At 44.2% G+C, this 19,058-nt stretch overlaps 1 protein-coding gene across 2 annotated transcripts in view; it reads left to right on the top strand.

The window, feature by feature from the left end:
- Positions 1-19,058, top strand: part of LOC118365958 (calcium/calmodulin-dependent protein kinase type 1D-like) — a 70,290-nt gene that overhangs the window by 31,776 nt on the left and 19,456 nt on the right. For both annotated transcript variants that reach the window (XM_052492099.1, XM_052492098.1), the window contains exons 2-3: positions 12,455-12,586; positions 15,654-15,728. In XM_052492099.1, the coding sequence (XP_052348059.1) occupies positions 12,455-12,586; positions 15,654-15,728 (207 nt within the window). The remainder of the gene's footprint in view (positions 1-12,454; positions 12,587-15,653; positions 15,729-19,058) is intronic.

Genomic DNA, 19,058 nt, shown 5'->3' with positions numbered 1-19,058 from the left:
CTGCTTGTTGAATGTCCTTCCCTATAAGTGTGCTGAAAGTCTGTTGTCAATTTGTTTACAGTAAATAGCATTGTATCTGATCAAACACCATTTATTTCCGAACTTTACTAAGGTTTGGTAACGGGCTATTTGAGCCAGTAAAGGGGGCTTTACTATTCTTGGGTAGACTTTTGCTTCCCTCCAGGCCTGAGGTCACACACGTTTTAGTAGGCTTAGGTTCAAAGATATGGCAAATAGGAGTGGCAAATGTTCACTGTTATTCTCAGTAATTTTCCACCCAAGTTGTCAGACCCCAGTGGCTTGTCATTGCCGGGGCGGCAGGGTAGCCTAGTGGTTAGAGTGTTGGACTAGTAACCGAAAGGTTGCAAGTTCGAATCCCCGAGCTGACAAGGTACAAATCTGTCATTCTGCCCCTGAACAGGCAGTTAACCAACCCACTGTTCCTAGGCTGTCATTGAAAATAAGAATTTGTTCTCAACTGACTTGCCTAGTAAAATAAAGGATAAAATAAAATAGTTGTTGATAGACCATTTTTTCACCTCTTCCACATTCAATTTACGGAATTCAAAATTACAATGCTTGTCTTTCATAATTGTATCAGTTATACTTGAATGTGTAGTGTTAGGCATGCAAATGCTAATATTGCCAATTTCTTTCATGATTTTTTTCATTGGCAATATCAGTGGGTTTTGTGATTTTTAATGAGGCATCTGAATGAATGCCTTTTGTCCATAATTTCATTTTAGGTGCTCCAAAGCTTTTTACTATTGTTCTTTATATATTTTATCTTTGTTTCATGGAATAGTTCCTTTTTATTCAGTTTAGTCACATGATTTCTCAATTTGCAGTACGTTTGCCAATCAGTTGTGCAGACAGATTTATTTGCCATTTCTTTTAGCGGTATCCTCTCAACCATAACATTTTTCCATTCCTCATCAATCCACAGGGATTTAACAGGTTTTACAGTAATTGTCTTTGTTTGCATGCTTATTAGTAACTGGAACAAGCAATTTCATAAATCTGTCAAGTGCAGCGTCTGGTTGCTCCTCATTACACACCACAGACCAGCAAATATTCTTTACATCAACATATGAATCACAACAAACCTTCTTGTATGACCTCTTATACACTATATTAGGCCCAGCCTTTGGACCTTTGGTTTTCCTTGATATGGCTACTATATTGTGATCACTACATCCTATGGATTTGGATACTGCTTCAAAGCAAATGTCTGCAGCATTAGTACGGTTGTGATCAAAACATGTTTATGATTTCATTCCTGTTTGTAACTACCCTGGTAGTTTGACTGATAACCTGAACCAGGTTGCAGGCACTGGTTACAGTTTGAAGCTTTTTCTTAAGTGGGCAGCTTGATGAAAGCCATTCAATATTTAAATCACCCAGAAAATATCATTTACACTATTAAGCATTTTACACATATTATCCAGATACTGACTGTTAGCATTTGGTCTATAGCAGCTTCCTACAACAATGGACTTTAGGTGTTATTCCGTTACCGGGTGTAAAATCTACTTCACTTACTATAGTTCAATAACCAAAAGAGATTTGTTCAAAGTCAAGGTAGCATGTCATATCTGACAACCCATTATTTCTGCAGACATATTTGAATCTTAATTTGGAGCAAGTGTGTTAGATTTTAGAGAACTTGGTTGAATAGAAACTGGAGATAAGTTCCGTTACTAAAGTTAGCCTCTGCACAGTTCTTCACTAAATTTGTTTTTGTAAAATGTTCAGTGGAAATTGTTAAAAGTAGTCCTTGTAGATAGATAGATGTGTATTGTATGTTAAACTTTTGAAAACAATGGTTATTGTTTGACATACGTTTTAAAGTGAGAGAACTGAGTAAAAGTGTAATTCCGTTCCCATGGAATTGCCACCAGTCTGTGTAGTCAGCTGTACACTAACAACTGAACCCTTCAACCGAAGAACCATATCTCCGTTTTAGATCCCGCCAACAGCCAGTGAAATTGCTGGTAGCCAAATTCAAAACAACAGAAATCCCATAATTAAAATTCCTCAAACATTCTAGTATTTTACATCATTTTAAAGATAAACTTCTTGTAAATCCAGGTACAGTGTCCGATTTGAAATTGGCTTTACGGCGAAAGCACACCAAACGATTATGTTAGGTCAGCACCTTGTCACAGAAAACCATAAAGCCATTTTCCAGCCAAGGAGAGCCCTCAAAAAAGTCAGAAATACCGATTTAAATTAATCACGAACCTCTGATCTTCATCAGATGGCACTCACAGGACTTCATGTTACACAATAAATGTGTGTTTTGTTCGATAAAGTTCATCTTTATGTTCAAAAACCTCATTTGAAATTGGTGTTATGTTCAGAAATGCATTGTCTCAAACAAACATCCGGTGACAGTGCAGAGAGCCACATCAAATTACAGGAATACTCAAAATAAACATTGATAAATGATACAAGTGTTATGCATGGAACTTCTCCTTAATGCAACCCGCTGTGTCAGATTTCAAAAAGACTTTATGGCGAAAGCACACCTTGCGATTATGTTAGGTCAGCACCTAGCCACAGAAAAACATACAGCCATTTTCCAAAGAAGGAGAGGTGTCACAAAAGTCAGAAATAGCATTATAAATATTCACTTACCTCTTTGATCTTCATTAGAATGCACTCCCAGGAATCCCAGTTCCACAATAAATGTTTGTTTTGTTCGATAAAGTCCATCATTCATGTCCAAATACCTCCTTTTTGTTTGCGCGTTTAGTTCACAAATCCAAACTCACGAGGCGTGGGCAAGTCCAGGCGAAAGTTCAGACAAAGTCCAAAAAGTTATATTACAGTTCGTAGAAACAAAACGATTTATAGAATCAATCTTTAGGATGTTTTTATCATAAATCTTAAATAATGTTTCAACCGGACAATTCCTTCCTAGAAAGGAAAAGGAATGCAGCTAACTCTCACGGGCGCGCGCGAGACTGAGCTCATGGCATTCTGCCAGACACCTGACTCAAACATCTCTTATTTGCTCCCCCTTCACAGTAGAAGCATCAAACAAGGTTTTAAAGACTGCTGACATCTAGTGGAAGCCTTAGGAATTGCAGTATGACCCAATAGACACTGTATATTGAAAAACTACAAACCTCAGATTTCCCACTTCCTAGTTGGATTTATTTCTCAGGTTTTTGCCTGCCATATGGCATATGGCAGTTCTGTTATACTCACAGACATCATTCAAACAGTTTGAGAAACTTCAGAGGGTTTATATCCAAATCTACTAATTATATGCATATTCTAGCTTTTGGGCCTGAGTAGCAGGTAGTTTACTCTGGGCACCTTATTATCCAAGCTACTCAATACTGCCCCCCAGTCCCAAATAAGTTAATGAAGACTTGGCGAGACATGACACCTATCTGAATAGCCTGGAAGATGGTACAAATATTTACTTTGACAAAGTGGTGATACTGGAAGAGCAAGTCACCCGGCTATCATCAGATGTCGTCAAAATTACTTCCAAGGTTCAGGATCTCGAGAACAGACACCACCGGGGGAACTGTCACATTTTTGGCATGAGAGAGGGACTCAAGACGCCCACAACATTGACCGTGCGCACAGAAGCATACAGTCCACACCGAAGAATGGAGAGCCGCCCAGACCCATAGTAGTTAAATTCCACTTCCTTCAGGAGAAGGAGGATGTCTTCCGTAAGGCAGCGCGAGAGGCTCCCATCACCCACCACGGCCAGAATCTCTTCCACAGGTGTAAATTTATTATGTTCGCCCTGGATAGAGCTCTACCGAGGTTCAGTTTAACATGAAAGGAAGCATTTTGCTCTAGTCTAGGAGAGGTAGAATGCAGCCTTCCAACAGGGGGAAGACCAGCAAAGGGGTCCAAGGTTTTCTTCTGGGTATTTTGTAGTTTTTAGCAGTTTTTTTTATTTTATGTTTTATTACTCTAACCTTTCAGCACACTGGCCATGTGATCGTAATAACATTCATTTCTGATTACTATGACTATGCCTAATTCACATACTCTAGGCTCCACATGCTTTACCAGCTGGAACGTGAAAGGAATTATTCAGGTGGTCAAGTGTAGCCGAGTGTATGCTCATCTTATGTCCTTAAGTCTGGATGTTGTTTTTCTCCAAGAGACCAATCTCCGGGCCAGTGACCATGATAAACTAAAGAGAGGATGGGTAGACCAAATACTAAATTCCAACTTTGGTGCTAAGGCCAGAGGGGCAGCCATTCTTATCAGAAAAGGCACCCCGCTTGTCTCCTCAAAAGTCATTTCAGATACTAATGGCAGATATAGGGATGGGGAAATGGTTTAGCACACAGGTTATTCTGACTAACCTCTATGGTCCTAATTGGGATGACACTCAATCTGACCTCATCATTTGATATTGGGCAGAGATTTTAATTGTGTATCGAATCATAGTCTAGACAGATCCAGACCGAAGCCCAACAATGTAATTTCAAAATCAGGCAAAACTCATTTCTAGAATCCTATAATTGTCTGATCCATCAAGGAGGCGCAGTCCCACTGCTAAACAGTACTCCTTTTTTCCCCCTCCAGTCCACCGCTTATACACAAGGATTTATTTGTTCCTGCTGGACAATAAAATTCTTCCTTTTGGAACTAATAGCCAATATCATAGCATCGTCATCTCTGACCATAGCCCTGTCCAGCTAGATATCCACTTTCCGGACAGTACTGTGCCACTACTACTATCCTGTGGTGTGTTTAAAAAATACATATTGACTCACGTTGTTGTCTTTTACAGATCAACCGCACCCCTGATGTGTCTCACTGTGTGGGAGTCGTTAAAAGCTTATCTAAGGGGCCAAATTATTTCATACACAGCGTATGACAACAAACAGCGCACCAAACACTTACCGGAGCTATCTCAACTCATTCTAAATGTGGACAACAGATATGCCTCTTCTCCGACTCCTGAACTCTACAAAGAGAAACTGTCAAATTCCGATTCGTGTATCAATCTTTCCACCAAACAAACAGAGCAGCTTCTGTTTAAGTCGAGGCAAAAATTCTATGAACACTAAAGGAAAGCTGGCAAGTTCTCACCATCTTTGACAATCCGCTGCTAGTAGCGCCATCCCTGAAATCTGTGTTGCAACTGATTTAACTTCTACCAATCCCAAGGAAATCAACAATCAATTTAAGCAATTCGATTCTACTCTTTACTCTTCAGAGTCTCTTCCTGACACTCCTCGTATGCATGCATTTCTAGACTATGTGGACATCCCCTGTCTCAATTCAAATGAACAAACCAACATTGACGGCTCAATAAGTGATCGTGAAGCTACTCTGGCAATCCAGTCCATGCAGAGCGGTAAAGCCCCTGGGCCTGATGGCTTCCCTGTTGAATTTTATAAAGCTTTCTTTAAATTATCCTCTATCCTCAGCTCAATGTACAATGAAATAATTTCTAGTCAGAAACAGCCACTTACCCAGGCGACTATTTCGGTTTTGCTTAAAGACTAGAATTCCCTAGATTGTGGTTCATACCGCCCTGTAAGCCTTTTTGTGCTGGATTTTATACAATTCTCACTGAGGTCATTTCATGCCGTTTAGAAACAGTGATGCCTAATATAATTAACTCTGACCAAACCGGATTTCTCTCAGGTAGGTAATCTTTCTATAATATGCGGCGGCTATTTTATTGTTCTTTATATTGCCCACTCAACTCAACAGCCAGAGGTTGTCATCTCTCTTGATGCTGAAAAGGCTTTCGACCGGGTTAAGGGAATATCTATTTCCAGTACTAGAGAGAGTTAGGTTTGGCCCGTCATACCTTTCCTGGATTAAGATTTTGTCCCCAGTGGCTTCTGTTCGCACCAACAATGTTACCTTAGCCACTTCCCTCTCCACAGGGGGGACAGGCAGGGTTGCTGTTGATCCCCTTTCCTATTTGATATGGCTATTGAGCCTCTTGCTATCGCCCTGCGGGCGGAGGAGAGGATTAAGGGAATACTAAGGGGCAACATAACTCTCAAGGTGTCCTTATATGCAGACAATGTTTTATACATCTCTAACCATGTGGAGTCTATACCCTATCTCTTGGACATCCTACAAGGTTTTGGGACATTCTCTGGTTAAGTTAAACCGAACAAAACGTGTGCTCCCCATTAATCAGTTTGCAGAAGGAATTGGGTATGCCAATTTGCCATTTAAGGTGGAGCATTAGGTCTTTACTTATTTGGATAAAGGTCACACTCATTCAAGGCTCTGTTTAAACAACTTCAAAACCCTCCTGGAGTGCACTAAGCAGGATTTCATAAGGTAGTCGTATCTTTCCATTTCATTAACAGTTCACATGAATTCTGTTAAGATGATTGTACTACCTAGGTTTTTCTACTTATTCCAAATTATTCCATTTTCCTGCCGAAGTTGATGTTCAAACAACTGGACAGCTGCATTTCCAACTTTGAAATAAGTCAAATCCACAAATGAGAAAGGTATATCGAGAGAGAGAATTTTTACATTTTTACACTACTACTGGTCAGCAAATATATCTAAATGTGTTTATTGTGTTTCTACATTTGAAAACAAGGATGGCCCAATTTGGGCCATCATGGAGTTACAGTCAAGCCTTCCAACTTCTCCGGTCTCACTCCTGTGCTCTCCAAAGCCCATGAACCTTGGCACCCATGTTTTGAACCACATTGTTAAGAACTCCCTTAAAATGTGGGTCCAATTCCGAAGTCACTTTAGCCTTAAACAAGTGAGAGCGGCTTCTCTCCATTAACATCTAATCATCTCTTCCCAGCGTCACAGATTGACACTGCATTCCAGTTCTGGCATAGGAATGGTCTGCTGTTTTTTTGTGACCTATTTGTTGACAACACATTTGTCTCATTCGATACTGTGAGGGTTGACCATAATATTCCGAATACCCACTTTTTTAGATACCTGCAAACTCGCAGCTTTCCCAAAAAAGCATTTCCCTTCATTTCCACTTGAGCCTACTAAGTGTCCAGTCGAGAGGTGCTTAGATCTTAACCCTTATCTGAAGGGTCCAATCTCCACATTATACGGCATAATACAGGACATGAATCCGCCTTCCTTTGCAACTACAAAATCTGCATGGGAGCAAGACATAGGTGGCAATGTCCCCGACGATGTATTGAACATATCCACACATAATTTTGCATAAGGCATGGGCTGATTTCAGTTTAAGGTTTTGCACCGTCTCCATTACTCAAATGACAGGTTGGCAAAAATAAACCCAAATGTTGACCCCAAGTGTTTGAGATGCCACCAGAGTCCAGCGACTGTGGGACATATGTTTTGGTCATGCCAATCTTTGAGTGGCCTCTGGGACCCCATTTTTGAGGCATTCTCATGTGTGTAATGCAACAGTTAGGCCCAACCCAGTCACTGACATTTTTGGTGTACTTCTCCTAGACTAGAATGCTACCACGCATCAGGCAAATGCGATAGCTGCTAGCTCGCCACCTTGTCCTCTTTACCTGGAAGTCTGCAAAGCCTCCCTCCATGATGCAGTGGGTTAAGGAGGTGATCTCATCACTGCCTCTGGAGAAGGTTAGGTACATAGTGCATGGGTCCCAACAAACGGTCAGAAACAGACTCCATGAGGGTGGTATGAGGGCCCGACGTCCACAGGTGGGGGTTGTGCTTACAGACACCGTGCAGGACGTTTGGCAAATTCGTCTTGCCGAGGTTCAGCTTGAGGTGGTGATCCGTCATCCACACTGATATGTCTGCGAGACATGCAGAGATGCGATTCGCCACCTGGTCATCAGAAGGGGGAAAGGAGAAGATTAATTGTGTGTCGTCTGCATAGCAATGATAGGAGAGACCATGTGAGGTTATGACGGAGCCAAGTGACTTGGTGTATAGCGAGAATAGGAGAGGGCCTAGAACAGAGCCCTGGGGGACACCAGTGGTGAGAGCGCGTGGTGAGGAGACAGATTCTCGCCACGCCACCTAGTAGGAGCGACCTGTCAGGTAGGACGCAATCCAAGCGTGGGCCGCGCCGGAGATGCCCAACTCGGAGAGGGTGGAGAGGAGGATCTGATGGTTCACAGTATCGAAGGCAGCCGATAGGTCTAGAAGGATGAGAGCAGAGAGAGAGAGTTAGCTTTAGCGGTGCGGAGCGCCTCCGTGATACAGAGAAGAGCAGTCTCAGTTGAATGACTAGTCTTGAAACCTGACTGATTTGGATCAAGAAGGTCATTCTGAGAGAGATAGCGGGAGAGCTGGCCAAGGACGGCACGTTCAAGAGTTTTGGAGATAAAAGAAAGAAGGGATACTGGTCTGTAGTTGTTGACATCGGAGGGATCGAGTATGTATGTATGTATGTAAAAAAATAACTTATTTATTTATTATTATTATTATTCTATTGTTTTAAAGCCTGTCACATCTGTGAATGTGGAATGTGTTGTGTTGGTTGATTTGAAAAACAAGAGAATTTTAATTGAAAAAACAAATGTTCCCCATTTAATACAATACATGGAAAGCCTGTCTTTTACTTTGTAACTTGCGTAGTTTTGGTAAGCAGTCATGTCTGTTCTAGTGGCCATTTATGCTGTTAAGAAGTTTTATATAACTTTTTTTCCCATTGTTTTTTGTTTCTTACTGTTTGTTTCTGTTTTTCTTTCCTATTTAACTTTTATAGATGCCTTGATGGATGGATGGGAGAATGAGGGGTTGTGGTTGTACTGATTTTGTTATATTTTTATCTATAAATAAAGGTACAAAAATAAAATAAAGATAGAAAATCAATGATCATCTAAAAATACAAAACGCTTCTGACACTTGTTCAGAGGAAACCAAGCATTACAGCTTGCAGCTGTCACGCTGTCAAGTATTTTGTGTTTTCTTTAATTATTTTGTTCAGGCCAGGGTGTGACATGGGTTTGTTGTGTTGTCTTATTGGGGTTTTTGTAGGCATTGGGATTGTGGTTTATTAGGGGTGTGTCTAGCATAGGCTTGGCTGCCTGAGGCGGTTCTCAATCAGAGTCAGGTGATTCTCGTTGTCTCTGATTGGGAACCATATTTAGGTAGCCGGGGTTTCACTGTGTATTTCGTGGGTGATTGTTCCTGTCTCTGTGTTAGTTATTTCACCAGACAGGCTGTATAGGTTTTCACGTTCCGTTTGTTGTTTTTGTATTTATTATAGTTATTTAATGTATCGCGATCATTCATTAAAGAACATGAGTAACAACCACGCTGCATTTTGGTCCGACTCTCTTTCGACAAACGAACGCCGTTACAGCAGCTGAGGCATGGAATGGAATGACAATAGAGGCTTCTAGGCAGTGTAGTCACAGGAAGGTTAAAGCAGCCACTCAATCGGCCCCCCTAAAGCCACTGTATTTAATGGGGAAGCCACTAATCTTGCATGTCTGTATCAGTGTTATTGTGTCACTGTCACCTTGTGAGTCTATTGTTCTTCTCTCCCTCTCTGAGACAAAGACTCTCTCTCTTTAGAGGAGAAACCCAGGATGTGTGTCTGATTTTGACAACTCTTCCCTTGGGAAAATATTCACACACACTCACACATGCATCTGTGTGCATGTCTGTCTGTGCGTGCTTCTCCCATATGAGAGCTTATCTTTGTCTCTGTAGGAGAGATCACTTAGCGCCAGCATTATTCAATTGGGCCCCCGTTAACCAAGAGGACCTGCCACAATGGATATCAGTCTAAGAGTGACACTCACACTCTACACTGGCTGCAGGCTGCCCATGTAGTTTCCATTCAATGCAATCACAGACCCACTGGAGCCTCGCTGAGACAATTACCCAGGTTTATACACCTGAGGAAAAGCAATCGCCCAATGTCGCCATCAACTGCAATAGCATCAGGGCCAAACTTGACCTGCATAACCCCTAGTCAATCCCCAATAACCACACACACACACACACACACACACACACACACACACACACACACACACACACACACACACACACTCAAAGCCCCTTTGCGTGTGAACACAGCTGGGGAGATGAAAAAGAGATTTCCAGCCAATTGACGGGGTTGATACTGTACTGTATGTACCATGTGGTGGCTCTATTCAACTCGCTTCTATCTCTGTTCTGTGTGAATGCTTTAAAGGTTGTCTTTGTTGTACTGTACCACCGCCGTTCAGCATTTCTCTTATTGGTCTCATTCACACATGCAGGTCTTTTCTGTCTCAAACCCACACACAGGATTCTCTCTCTCTATCAATTACAGGATTCACCCACGCATGCCCCCCTCTCTTCTCTAATATTTCTACTGTATATGTCTCTATCTCCTGTTTCCTCTTCTCTCTCCTTCCCTGTCTTTTGTGGCCTTTTGGTTTCACGGTATGTGGTCAGTCTCTTTCCTTCTCCCTGGGCAGTGACTAAATCCACATTCATAGTATAAAGAGATGGTGACCCAGTCCTAGACTTCCTAATGGGACTGCTGCTTACACAGACCAGTGAGTGAGTGGGTGGGGGACCAGCTGGCTCTTGCAGCCCAGGAGATGGGTGGAGGCTGGGTGACCTCGCCCTGGGTATGGGGGGTTGCCTGTGTATGTGTACTCCCAGGTCATGCTGGTAGGATTAGGGAGCTCAGTTCAGACCCCTCTGTAAGGTGTGTAGCAGGTGTGTGCTCTCGCTTCATTCATTCATACACTGAGTAAAAGTGACGACCGGCACCCAGCTTAATCACAGATCACTTGTTTTAATGTGTTTACAGTATTTTATAAGGCTATGCGTGCGTTGATTAACTTCAATGGGTCTGTTACTAGTTTCCATTGAGAATAAACCTTCTTCACATGAAGAGACCTGAACACCCGATAAGATCAGCTGCCAGTGTGACAGATGTGTGAGCAACTCAGCGAAAGGGCAGAGGGAGTGAGAAGAGGAGGTGAGGGGTGGAGAAGGGAATCATCTTCTGGTGATAAACGTGAGAAGAAATATAAGGGAGAAGAAGAATTCCAGCAGAGAGACATGGAGGAAGAGAGGATGGCGATGGAGGCTAGGAGAAAGGAAGGAAAGCGAAGGACTGAGGAGGGAGATGTATGAGAATCATGTGTGCGTTCCCAGAACAATGCCTGGCAGTTATGTCCCTGCAATAGTAATTGAAACGTGTGCGATACCGAGCGAACACTCTGAGACCATGATTTTGTGAATAATCGACCAACCATCAAGTGGGACCAGAACTATCCAGTTTGTAATTGCGAATCACAAATGAAAGTGTGTGTGTGTGTGTGTGTGTGTGTGTGTGTGTGTGTGTGTGTGTGTGTGTGTGTGTGTGTGTGTGTGTGTGTGTGTGTGTGTGTGTGTGTGTGTGTGTGTGTGCAGCATGGCAACAGGCCTGCATTGTGCTGTTTTATCTCTGCGTCAGTGTTTTTAGAGCTTTTCAGTGTTGTGTCAAATGGTGATGTTTTGGAGTCGGCGGTCATCAACAAATGGGGGCTTCTAAGTGGCTCTAGGGCTATCTGGACTATAGCACTAAACACACACACACACACACACACACACACACACACACACACACACACACACACACACACACACACAGGTTGAATATTACCATGGTTGTATTACTAAAATGGTACACTTTCCAAAATGATGTTGTCATGCTTGTTGTGCCTTATGTAAAGGCCATCAGCAGAGTGAAATAGAAGGACAGATAGGAGGGAGGAAAGGAAGTGTGAATGAATTCATAACCAGTACCATGTCGGGAAGAGGAGAGGCGGGGAACGGAAGAGTAGAATAATAGTGGAGAGGAAGAGGGAGGATGTGTACCCTGTCTCTCCCCTCCTTCCTTCATTGCTGATTGACATAGCAGCATGGACCATTAGTCAGCTGATGAATGAAAGCAAACCAGATATGAAATTTGATTTCCTACCGAGCTAACAAGAAGAACGCAGCAGGAAAACAAGGTGAGGGAGGGGCAGGGAGAGAAGGAGAGGAAGTGGGAAGAAGGGAGCCGATATATGGAGGAGAGAACATAGTAAGAATAAACATGAACTGTGGAGAAAGGGAGAGCGAGAGAGACCAAGGGAACTGGGACAAAGGATAAGGAGGAGATCAAGCATATTATAGAGCGATTGAACATGAAACAATGAGTGAAGGACAACGAGAGAGTGATAAATAAAGAGAAATGAGAGAGCGGGAGACAGCGATGGAGAGAGCGAAAGAGTGATAGCTTAGTGGCTGTGAAGTGTGTTGGTGATATAGTGAGTGAGTGGTTTGGAGGGTTTCAGATGAGCTGGACAGAGAACAATGAGATTCATGGAGCTGAGACTGCATTAATGAACTACGCTTCATAAATCTCTCTCTAGCTCCCCTCTGCCACCTTTCTCTCGCTCTCTCATGGAAACATTGTTAACTTGTTTTGCTGTTTCATGTCTGTGTTTAGTATCTGTACTTGTGTTGAACTGTCTTACAAAATTGCTAATTGATTAATCAAATATTTTCTTTCTCTCTCTCGTAGCGGGGCGTTCTCTGAGGTTGTGTTGGCCCAGGAGAGGTCTACAGGGAAGATGTTTGCTGTGAAGTGTATCCCCAAGAAGGCCCTGAAGGGGAAAGAGAGCAGCATCGAGAATGAGATCAACGTGCTCCGCAAGTAAGTCTCCCACCTACCTTCTCCTCCCTAACACCTGTTACCCTGGCGACCGAACGGAAACACCGCCACCCTTCATCACCGCGCGTCACGCTTGCATCCCTCCCACTACTCCCCATTCACTGTTATCTTTAGGTCACCGTCCACAGTCTCACACTGACAGAACAGGAGATTAAGGTAGGTAGCGACTATAGAAAACACAGTCTCTGTCTTCTATTTCTTTGCTTAGCGACCTTGTGTCCTAAGCACTGATACTGAACTGAATGTACCTTCTAATCTTTTCTTCCAGTGAGGAACACATGATGTATTTTACACATATTATTTGTACCATTTGTCAGGTAGCTGAGTAGAGACCTGAATGAACACACACACACACCAGGGGAGAAAACCAAAGAAATGCATCTCCACGTCACTGGATAAACAGTAATCCCTCTCCACTGCTTGGACTTGGACTTGGGGGGGGTGTTCAGATATCACCTTGGATCTGGCCAAATGCTCAGTAGTTCCACAAGGTCTCACTCACTCACTGTCCAGAAGTAGGTGGCTACAGTATGTGTTGGTGTTATTATTGCAGTATACCATGCTTGTTCCCTAGGGACAGGAGAGACACCACTGACCCTGACAATATTCATGCGGGATAAGTGTTGTCACAGTGATCCAGTCAGTGGAGGGGGGGTGTTTCCTAGCCTCTGACGCCTTCCATGTTTGATCTTCGGGTTTTTGCCACTCTCAGCATCTCCTGGCAACCAGCTGATTGACAGGCTAATATGGCCTGCAGAGGTCACAAGACACACCTCCTCAGGGTCAATGCTTCGTACCCAAACATTGTCATTCACATGTGCACTGTTTATACAAAAGTATGTGGACATCCCTTCAAATGAGTGGAATTGTCTGTTTCAGCCACACGCGTTGCTGACCGGTGCGTAAGATCAAGCACAGCACCATGCAATCTCCATAGACAAACATTGGCAGTAGAATGGCCTTACTGAAGAACTCGGTCAACTTCAACGTGGCACCGTCATAGGATGCCACATTTCCAACATGTCAGTTCGTCAAATTTCCTCCCTGTTAGAGCTGCCTCGGTCATCTGTAAATGCTGTTATTGTGAAGTGGAAACTTCTAGGAGCAGAAACGTCTCAGCAGCCAAGTGGTAGGCCACACAAGCTCACAGAATGGGGCCGGCGAGTGCTGAAGCACGTAGCGTGTGGAAATCGTCTGTCTTCGGTTGCAATACTCACTACCGAGTTCCAAACTGCCTCTGGCGGCAACATCAGCACAAGAACGGTTTGTCGGAAGCTTCATGAAATGGGTTTCCATGGCAGAGCAGCCTCACACAAACATAACATCACCGTGCGCAATGCCAAGCTTCGGCTGGAGTGGTGTAAAGCTCGCCGCCATTGGGATCTGGAGCAGTGGAAACGTGTTCTCTGGAGTGTTGAATCACGCTTCACCATCTGTCAGTCCGACAGAGTAATCTGGGATTGGTGGATGCCAGGAGAACGCTACCTGCCCCAATGCATAGTGCCAACTGTAAAATTTGGTGGAGGAGGAATAATGGCCTGAGCTGTTTTGTCATGGTTCGGCTAGGCCTCTTAGTTCCAGTGAAGTTAATCTTAATGCTACAGCATACAATGACATTCTAGATTATTCTGTGCTTCCAACTTTGTGGCAACAGTTTGAAGAAGGGCCTTCCCTGTTTCAGCATGACAATGACCCCGTGCACAATGCGAGGTCCATACAGAAATGGTTTGTCGAGATCAGTGTGGAAGAACTTGACTGGCCTGCACAGAACCCTGACCTCAACACCATCGAACACATTTGGGATGAATTGGAACACCGACTGCGAGCCAGGCCTAATCGCCCAACATCCATGCCCGACCTCACTAATGCTCTTGTGGCTGGATGGAAGCAAGTCCCCGCAGCAATGTACCAACATCTAGTGGAAATTCTTCCCAGAAGAGTGGAGGCTGTTATAGCAGTGAAAGGGGGACCAACTCCATATTAATGCCCATAATTTTGGAAGGTAATGTTTGACGAGCAAGTGTCCACATACTTTTGTAATATATATGTATAAACTAAAAATATATATATGTATACACATGCGTCAAAAATAGAGAACTGGTACACACACATTCACAAAGATATAATCAGGCTCTCTCCCTTTATGTGAAGTTGGGGTATAGTGTCGTGCCACAGTCTCTGCCCACTCTGTCGCCTACTAGTTTATTTGGATTCTGCCGCTCAACAGGGATTCACTCACACACACACACACACACACACACACACACACACACACACACACACACACACACACACACACACACACACACACACACACACACACACACACACACACACACACACACAGCCTTCTCTAAGACACAAAGAATAAGTTGTCAAATAATAAGGCATTAACTGTGGAAGGATTTGTCATGTAATGAGAGGGGATCAGGAATCCTCTATCTCTACTCTTAGGTTCATATCTGCTTTACCCTTCCACGATCCCAGAGAGAGTTTAAACACATTCTCCTGCCTGGTGATCTCATCTCAGCCATCTTTCCTCAGACTGTCTATGACTCATATCTCTACTCTCCACCGCTCGCTACGAGCTCAGAGATCTCACACACTCCTAATGTACGTACTGAACTCCCCACCTGCTCACGCTTCCTGTGTGTGTGAGCGACAGGTGTGTACAGTATTATTCCCCTTTGCAATAACATCATCGGCAAATGGGTCATGAGGCACACATGCACACACACACACACACACACACACACACACACACACACACCGACAGGCACACTGACCACCACCACCACCACAGCAGCACAAGCATGTCCCATGTGTACATATTATACACTTTCACCATGGAGCAGTTACCATGGCAAGGCCTGAGTATGGTGTTGGAGGGAGAGAGAGACGGAGGGAGAGAGAGCTTATGTTTAGTAAGTGTTTGAGATGACTCTAGAGCGGAGGTAAAGGGGGATGTAGATGGTCTGGGATCTGTTTAAAGGGTTATAGTTGTACATGACTAATATACTAACATTGTCTGCGTTTTCTGTCCCTCCAGAATCAAGCATGAGAACATAGTAGCTTTGGAAGACATCTATGAGAGTTCCAACCACCTCTACCTGATCATGCAGCTGTAAGTTCTCTTTTCTGTCTCTCTCTCTCTCTCTCTCTCTCTCTCTCTCTCTCTCTCTCTCTCTCTCTCTCTCTCTCTCTCTCTCTCTCTCTCTCTCTCTCTCTCTCTCTCTCTCTCTCTCTCTCTCTCTCTCTCTCTCCATTCATCTAGTCCTATTTCTTGATCTTAATTCCTGTCATTCTCTCTTCTCTCCCATTCATCTAGTCCTATTTCTTGATCTTAATTCCTGTCATTCTCTTTCCCCCCTTCTACGTCTTACTGTCTCTTCTTATCACCCTCTTTGTCTCTGTTCTCTCTCCTTCTGTCTCTCTCTTTGACTGTCTGTCTCGCTCACTGACCTGACCTGCCGTACCCTCAGACTGACTCAGCACTGAGGAATGAGGCAGGGGGTGACTGTTTTAGCTTACACACTCACACACTTTATAAGCCCTCATTACTCCAATTAGACTTCCATTAAGACGGACGACAGGAGAGGGAATGGGACCTGGCTCGTAGCGCTCAGCTAACGTTTACATAATGTTACTCTAACGTTACAGCAAGGCCAACGTGCCACTATGCAGTCCTGGCCAAATTAATCAGCTGGAGTTATATCAGTCTGTCGAGGAGGGCGTGTGAGTTATGGATTTAAATGTGTTGTGAGTTATGTGTGTGTGTGTGTGCAGGAAAGTAGAGCAGTTCTTAACTTTGATCATTTTGTTTATTGCTGAGTCACGGCACACTTAATGTTATTAGTTTCAGTGCTAACAGGCTGTTGAATTGAGAAGAGAGGAGAAAAACACACACCCATCAGAACCATCTTTCACTTCAGTCTTCTGCCTCTCATCCTCCCCTCATCTCTCTTCTCCTTTCTTCCATCTCACCCCTGTTCTCCTCCCCCCTCACACCTCATCTCTCCTCCCCACCTCTCCTCTCACCTTTACCCATTACCTCTCCCTTCACCTGCAGCAGGTGTGAAATGATTCTCCCCTGTCTCTTCTGCAGCAAGGCACCTTCTCATATCAGGCTCTGTTACCACGGATACAGAGGTGAAAGGTCACCTCACTCCACTTATGACAGGGCTTAACTTGGTAGAACCAGGAATAACACCTCAGCAGTTAGGGATCGCAGTACTAATCTGAGCTCTGAGTCGGTACCTATCATCCGTGTATCAAGCGTCACCTCCAGGGCTGCCGTCTTTACCAGCCCCCTGTGATCCTGCCTGGATATGAATCATCCTCAGAGGTTGACAGGTGTGGTCTGATTAAACTTTTCTCTGAGTTTGACACGTCAGGTCTGATATACCTGTACTCTCTCGGAGTTTGACATATCTGATTTAACTTGGCTCTGAGTTTGATACGTCGGGTTTGGTTTAACGGCATCTGTGCTCGGAGGTTGTCATGTCGTTCGATCTAGCTGTGATTAGTTAGTTGGGTCTGGTGTGATGCTTCCATCTCTGGTTGGATGAAGAGCTGCTGTCTCCAGTGATCTACAACCATGTCATCACCACATGGCTGAAACATCCAATCCTGTTCAAATAAATGAGGGAGAGAGGGAAAGATATGAGAGGCAGATGGAAGTGTGATGAGGGAGGGAAGGAGAGAGAGGGGGGGGGAGAAAGAGAGAGAGAGAGAGAGAGAGAATGAGATTGGATTCAGAATATACTCAGTGTGTCAATGTATCAAGGAGATTGCTTTAGGATGAATTTGGTATATGAGTGAAAGCCAAAACTGAGAAAGTGAAGCCAAGAACAAGAGGGGATTTGAAAGGGGAGACAAAGAGAAAGCAAGCAGGCAGAAGACAGAGAGCGAAAAACTAATCTAGAGTGGAGCAAAGCTTGAACCTTTTCGACTCAGTCGGTGGCTAATTAATGATGAATGAAAAGGGTTGTAAAAGTGCGTAGTGTTTTACAGAAACAGCAGGGTCAGCAACACCTTCACACCACTACTTTACTGTAGGAAACACTACAGCAGGGTCAGCAACACCTTCACACCACTACCTTACTGTAGAAAACACTACAGCAGGGTCAGCAACACCTTCACACCACTACCTTACTGTAGGAACCACTACAGCAGGGTCAGCAACACCTTCACACCACTACCTTACTGTAGGAACCACTACAGCAGGGTCAACAACACCTTCACACCACTACCTTACTGTAGGAACCACTACAGCAGGGTCAGCAACACCTTCACACCACTACCTTACTGTAGGAAACACTACAGCAGGGTCAGCAACACCTTCACACCACTACCTTACTGTAGGAACCACTACAGCAGGGTCAGCAACACCTTCACACCACTACCTTACTGTAGGAACCACTACAGCAGGGTCAACAACACCTTCACACCACTACCTTACTGTAGGAAACACTACAGCAGGGTCAGCAACACCTTCACACCACTACCTTACTGTAGGAACCACTACAGCAGGGTCAGCAACACCTTCACACCACTACTTTACTGTAGGAAACACTACAGCAGGGTCAGCAACACCTTCACACCACTACCTTACTGTAGGAAACACTACAGCAGGGTCAGCAACACCTTCACACCACTACCTTACTGTAGGAACCACTACAGCAGGGTCAGCAACACCTTCACACCACTACCTTACTGTAGGAAACACTACAGCAGGGTCAGCAACACCTTCACACCACTACCTTACTGTAGGAAACACTACAGCAGGGTCAGCAACACCTTCACCCCACTACCTTACTGTAGGAACCACTACAGCAGGGTCAGCAACACCTTCACCCCACTACTTTACTGTAGGAACCACTACAGCAGGGTCAGCAACACCTTCACCCCACTACTTTACTGTAGGAACCACTACAGCAGGGTCAGCAACACCTTCACCCCACTACCTTACTGTAGGAACCCTACAGCAGGGTCAGCAACACCTTCACACCACTACCTTACTGTAGGAACCACTACAGCAGGGTCAGCAACACCTTCACCCCACTACCTTACTGTAGGAACCACTACAGCAGGGTCAGCAACACCTTCACACCACTACCTTACTGTAGGAACCACTACAGCAGGGTCAGCAACACCTTCACCCCACTACCTTACTGTAGGAACCACTACAGCAGGGTCAGCAACACCTTCACACCACTACCTTACTGTAGGAACCACTACAGCAGGGTCAGCAACACCTTCACACCACTACCTTACTGTAGGAACCACTACAGCAGGGTCAGCAACACCTTCACACCACTACCTTACTGTAGGAACCACTACAGCAGGGTCAGCAACAAGCGGCCCGCAGGATTTTAGTTTTTTGTCAAACAAATACTGTAAACTCACCAGGAATTCAGCTAAAAATGTGTATTCCCACGAATTAAAGAGATGT

This window comes from Oncorhynchus keta, chromosome 33 (assembly GCF_023373465.1).
Source record: "Oncorhynchus keta strain PuntledgeMale-10-30-2019 chromosome 33, Oket_V2, whole genome shotgun sequence".
NCBI classification, from domain to species: Eukaryota; Metazoa; Chordata; class Actinopteri; order Salmoniformes; family Salmonidae; genus Oncorhynchus; species Oncorhynchus keta.
This window is presented reverse-complemented; position numbering and strand designations above follow the sequence as displayed.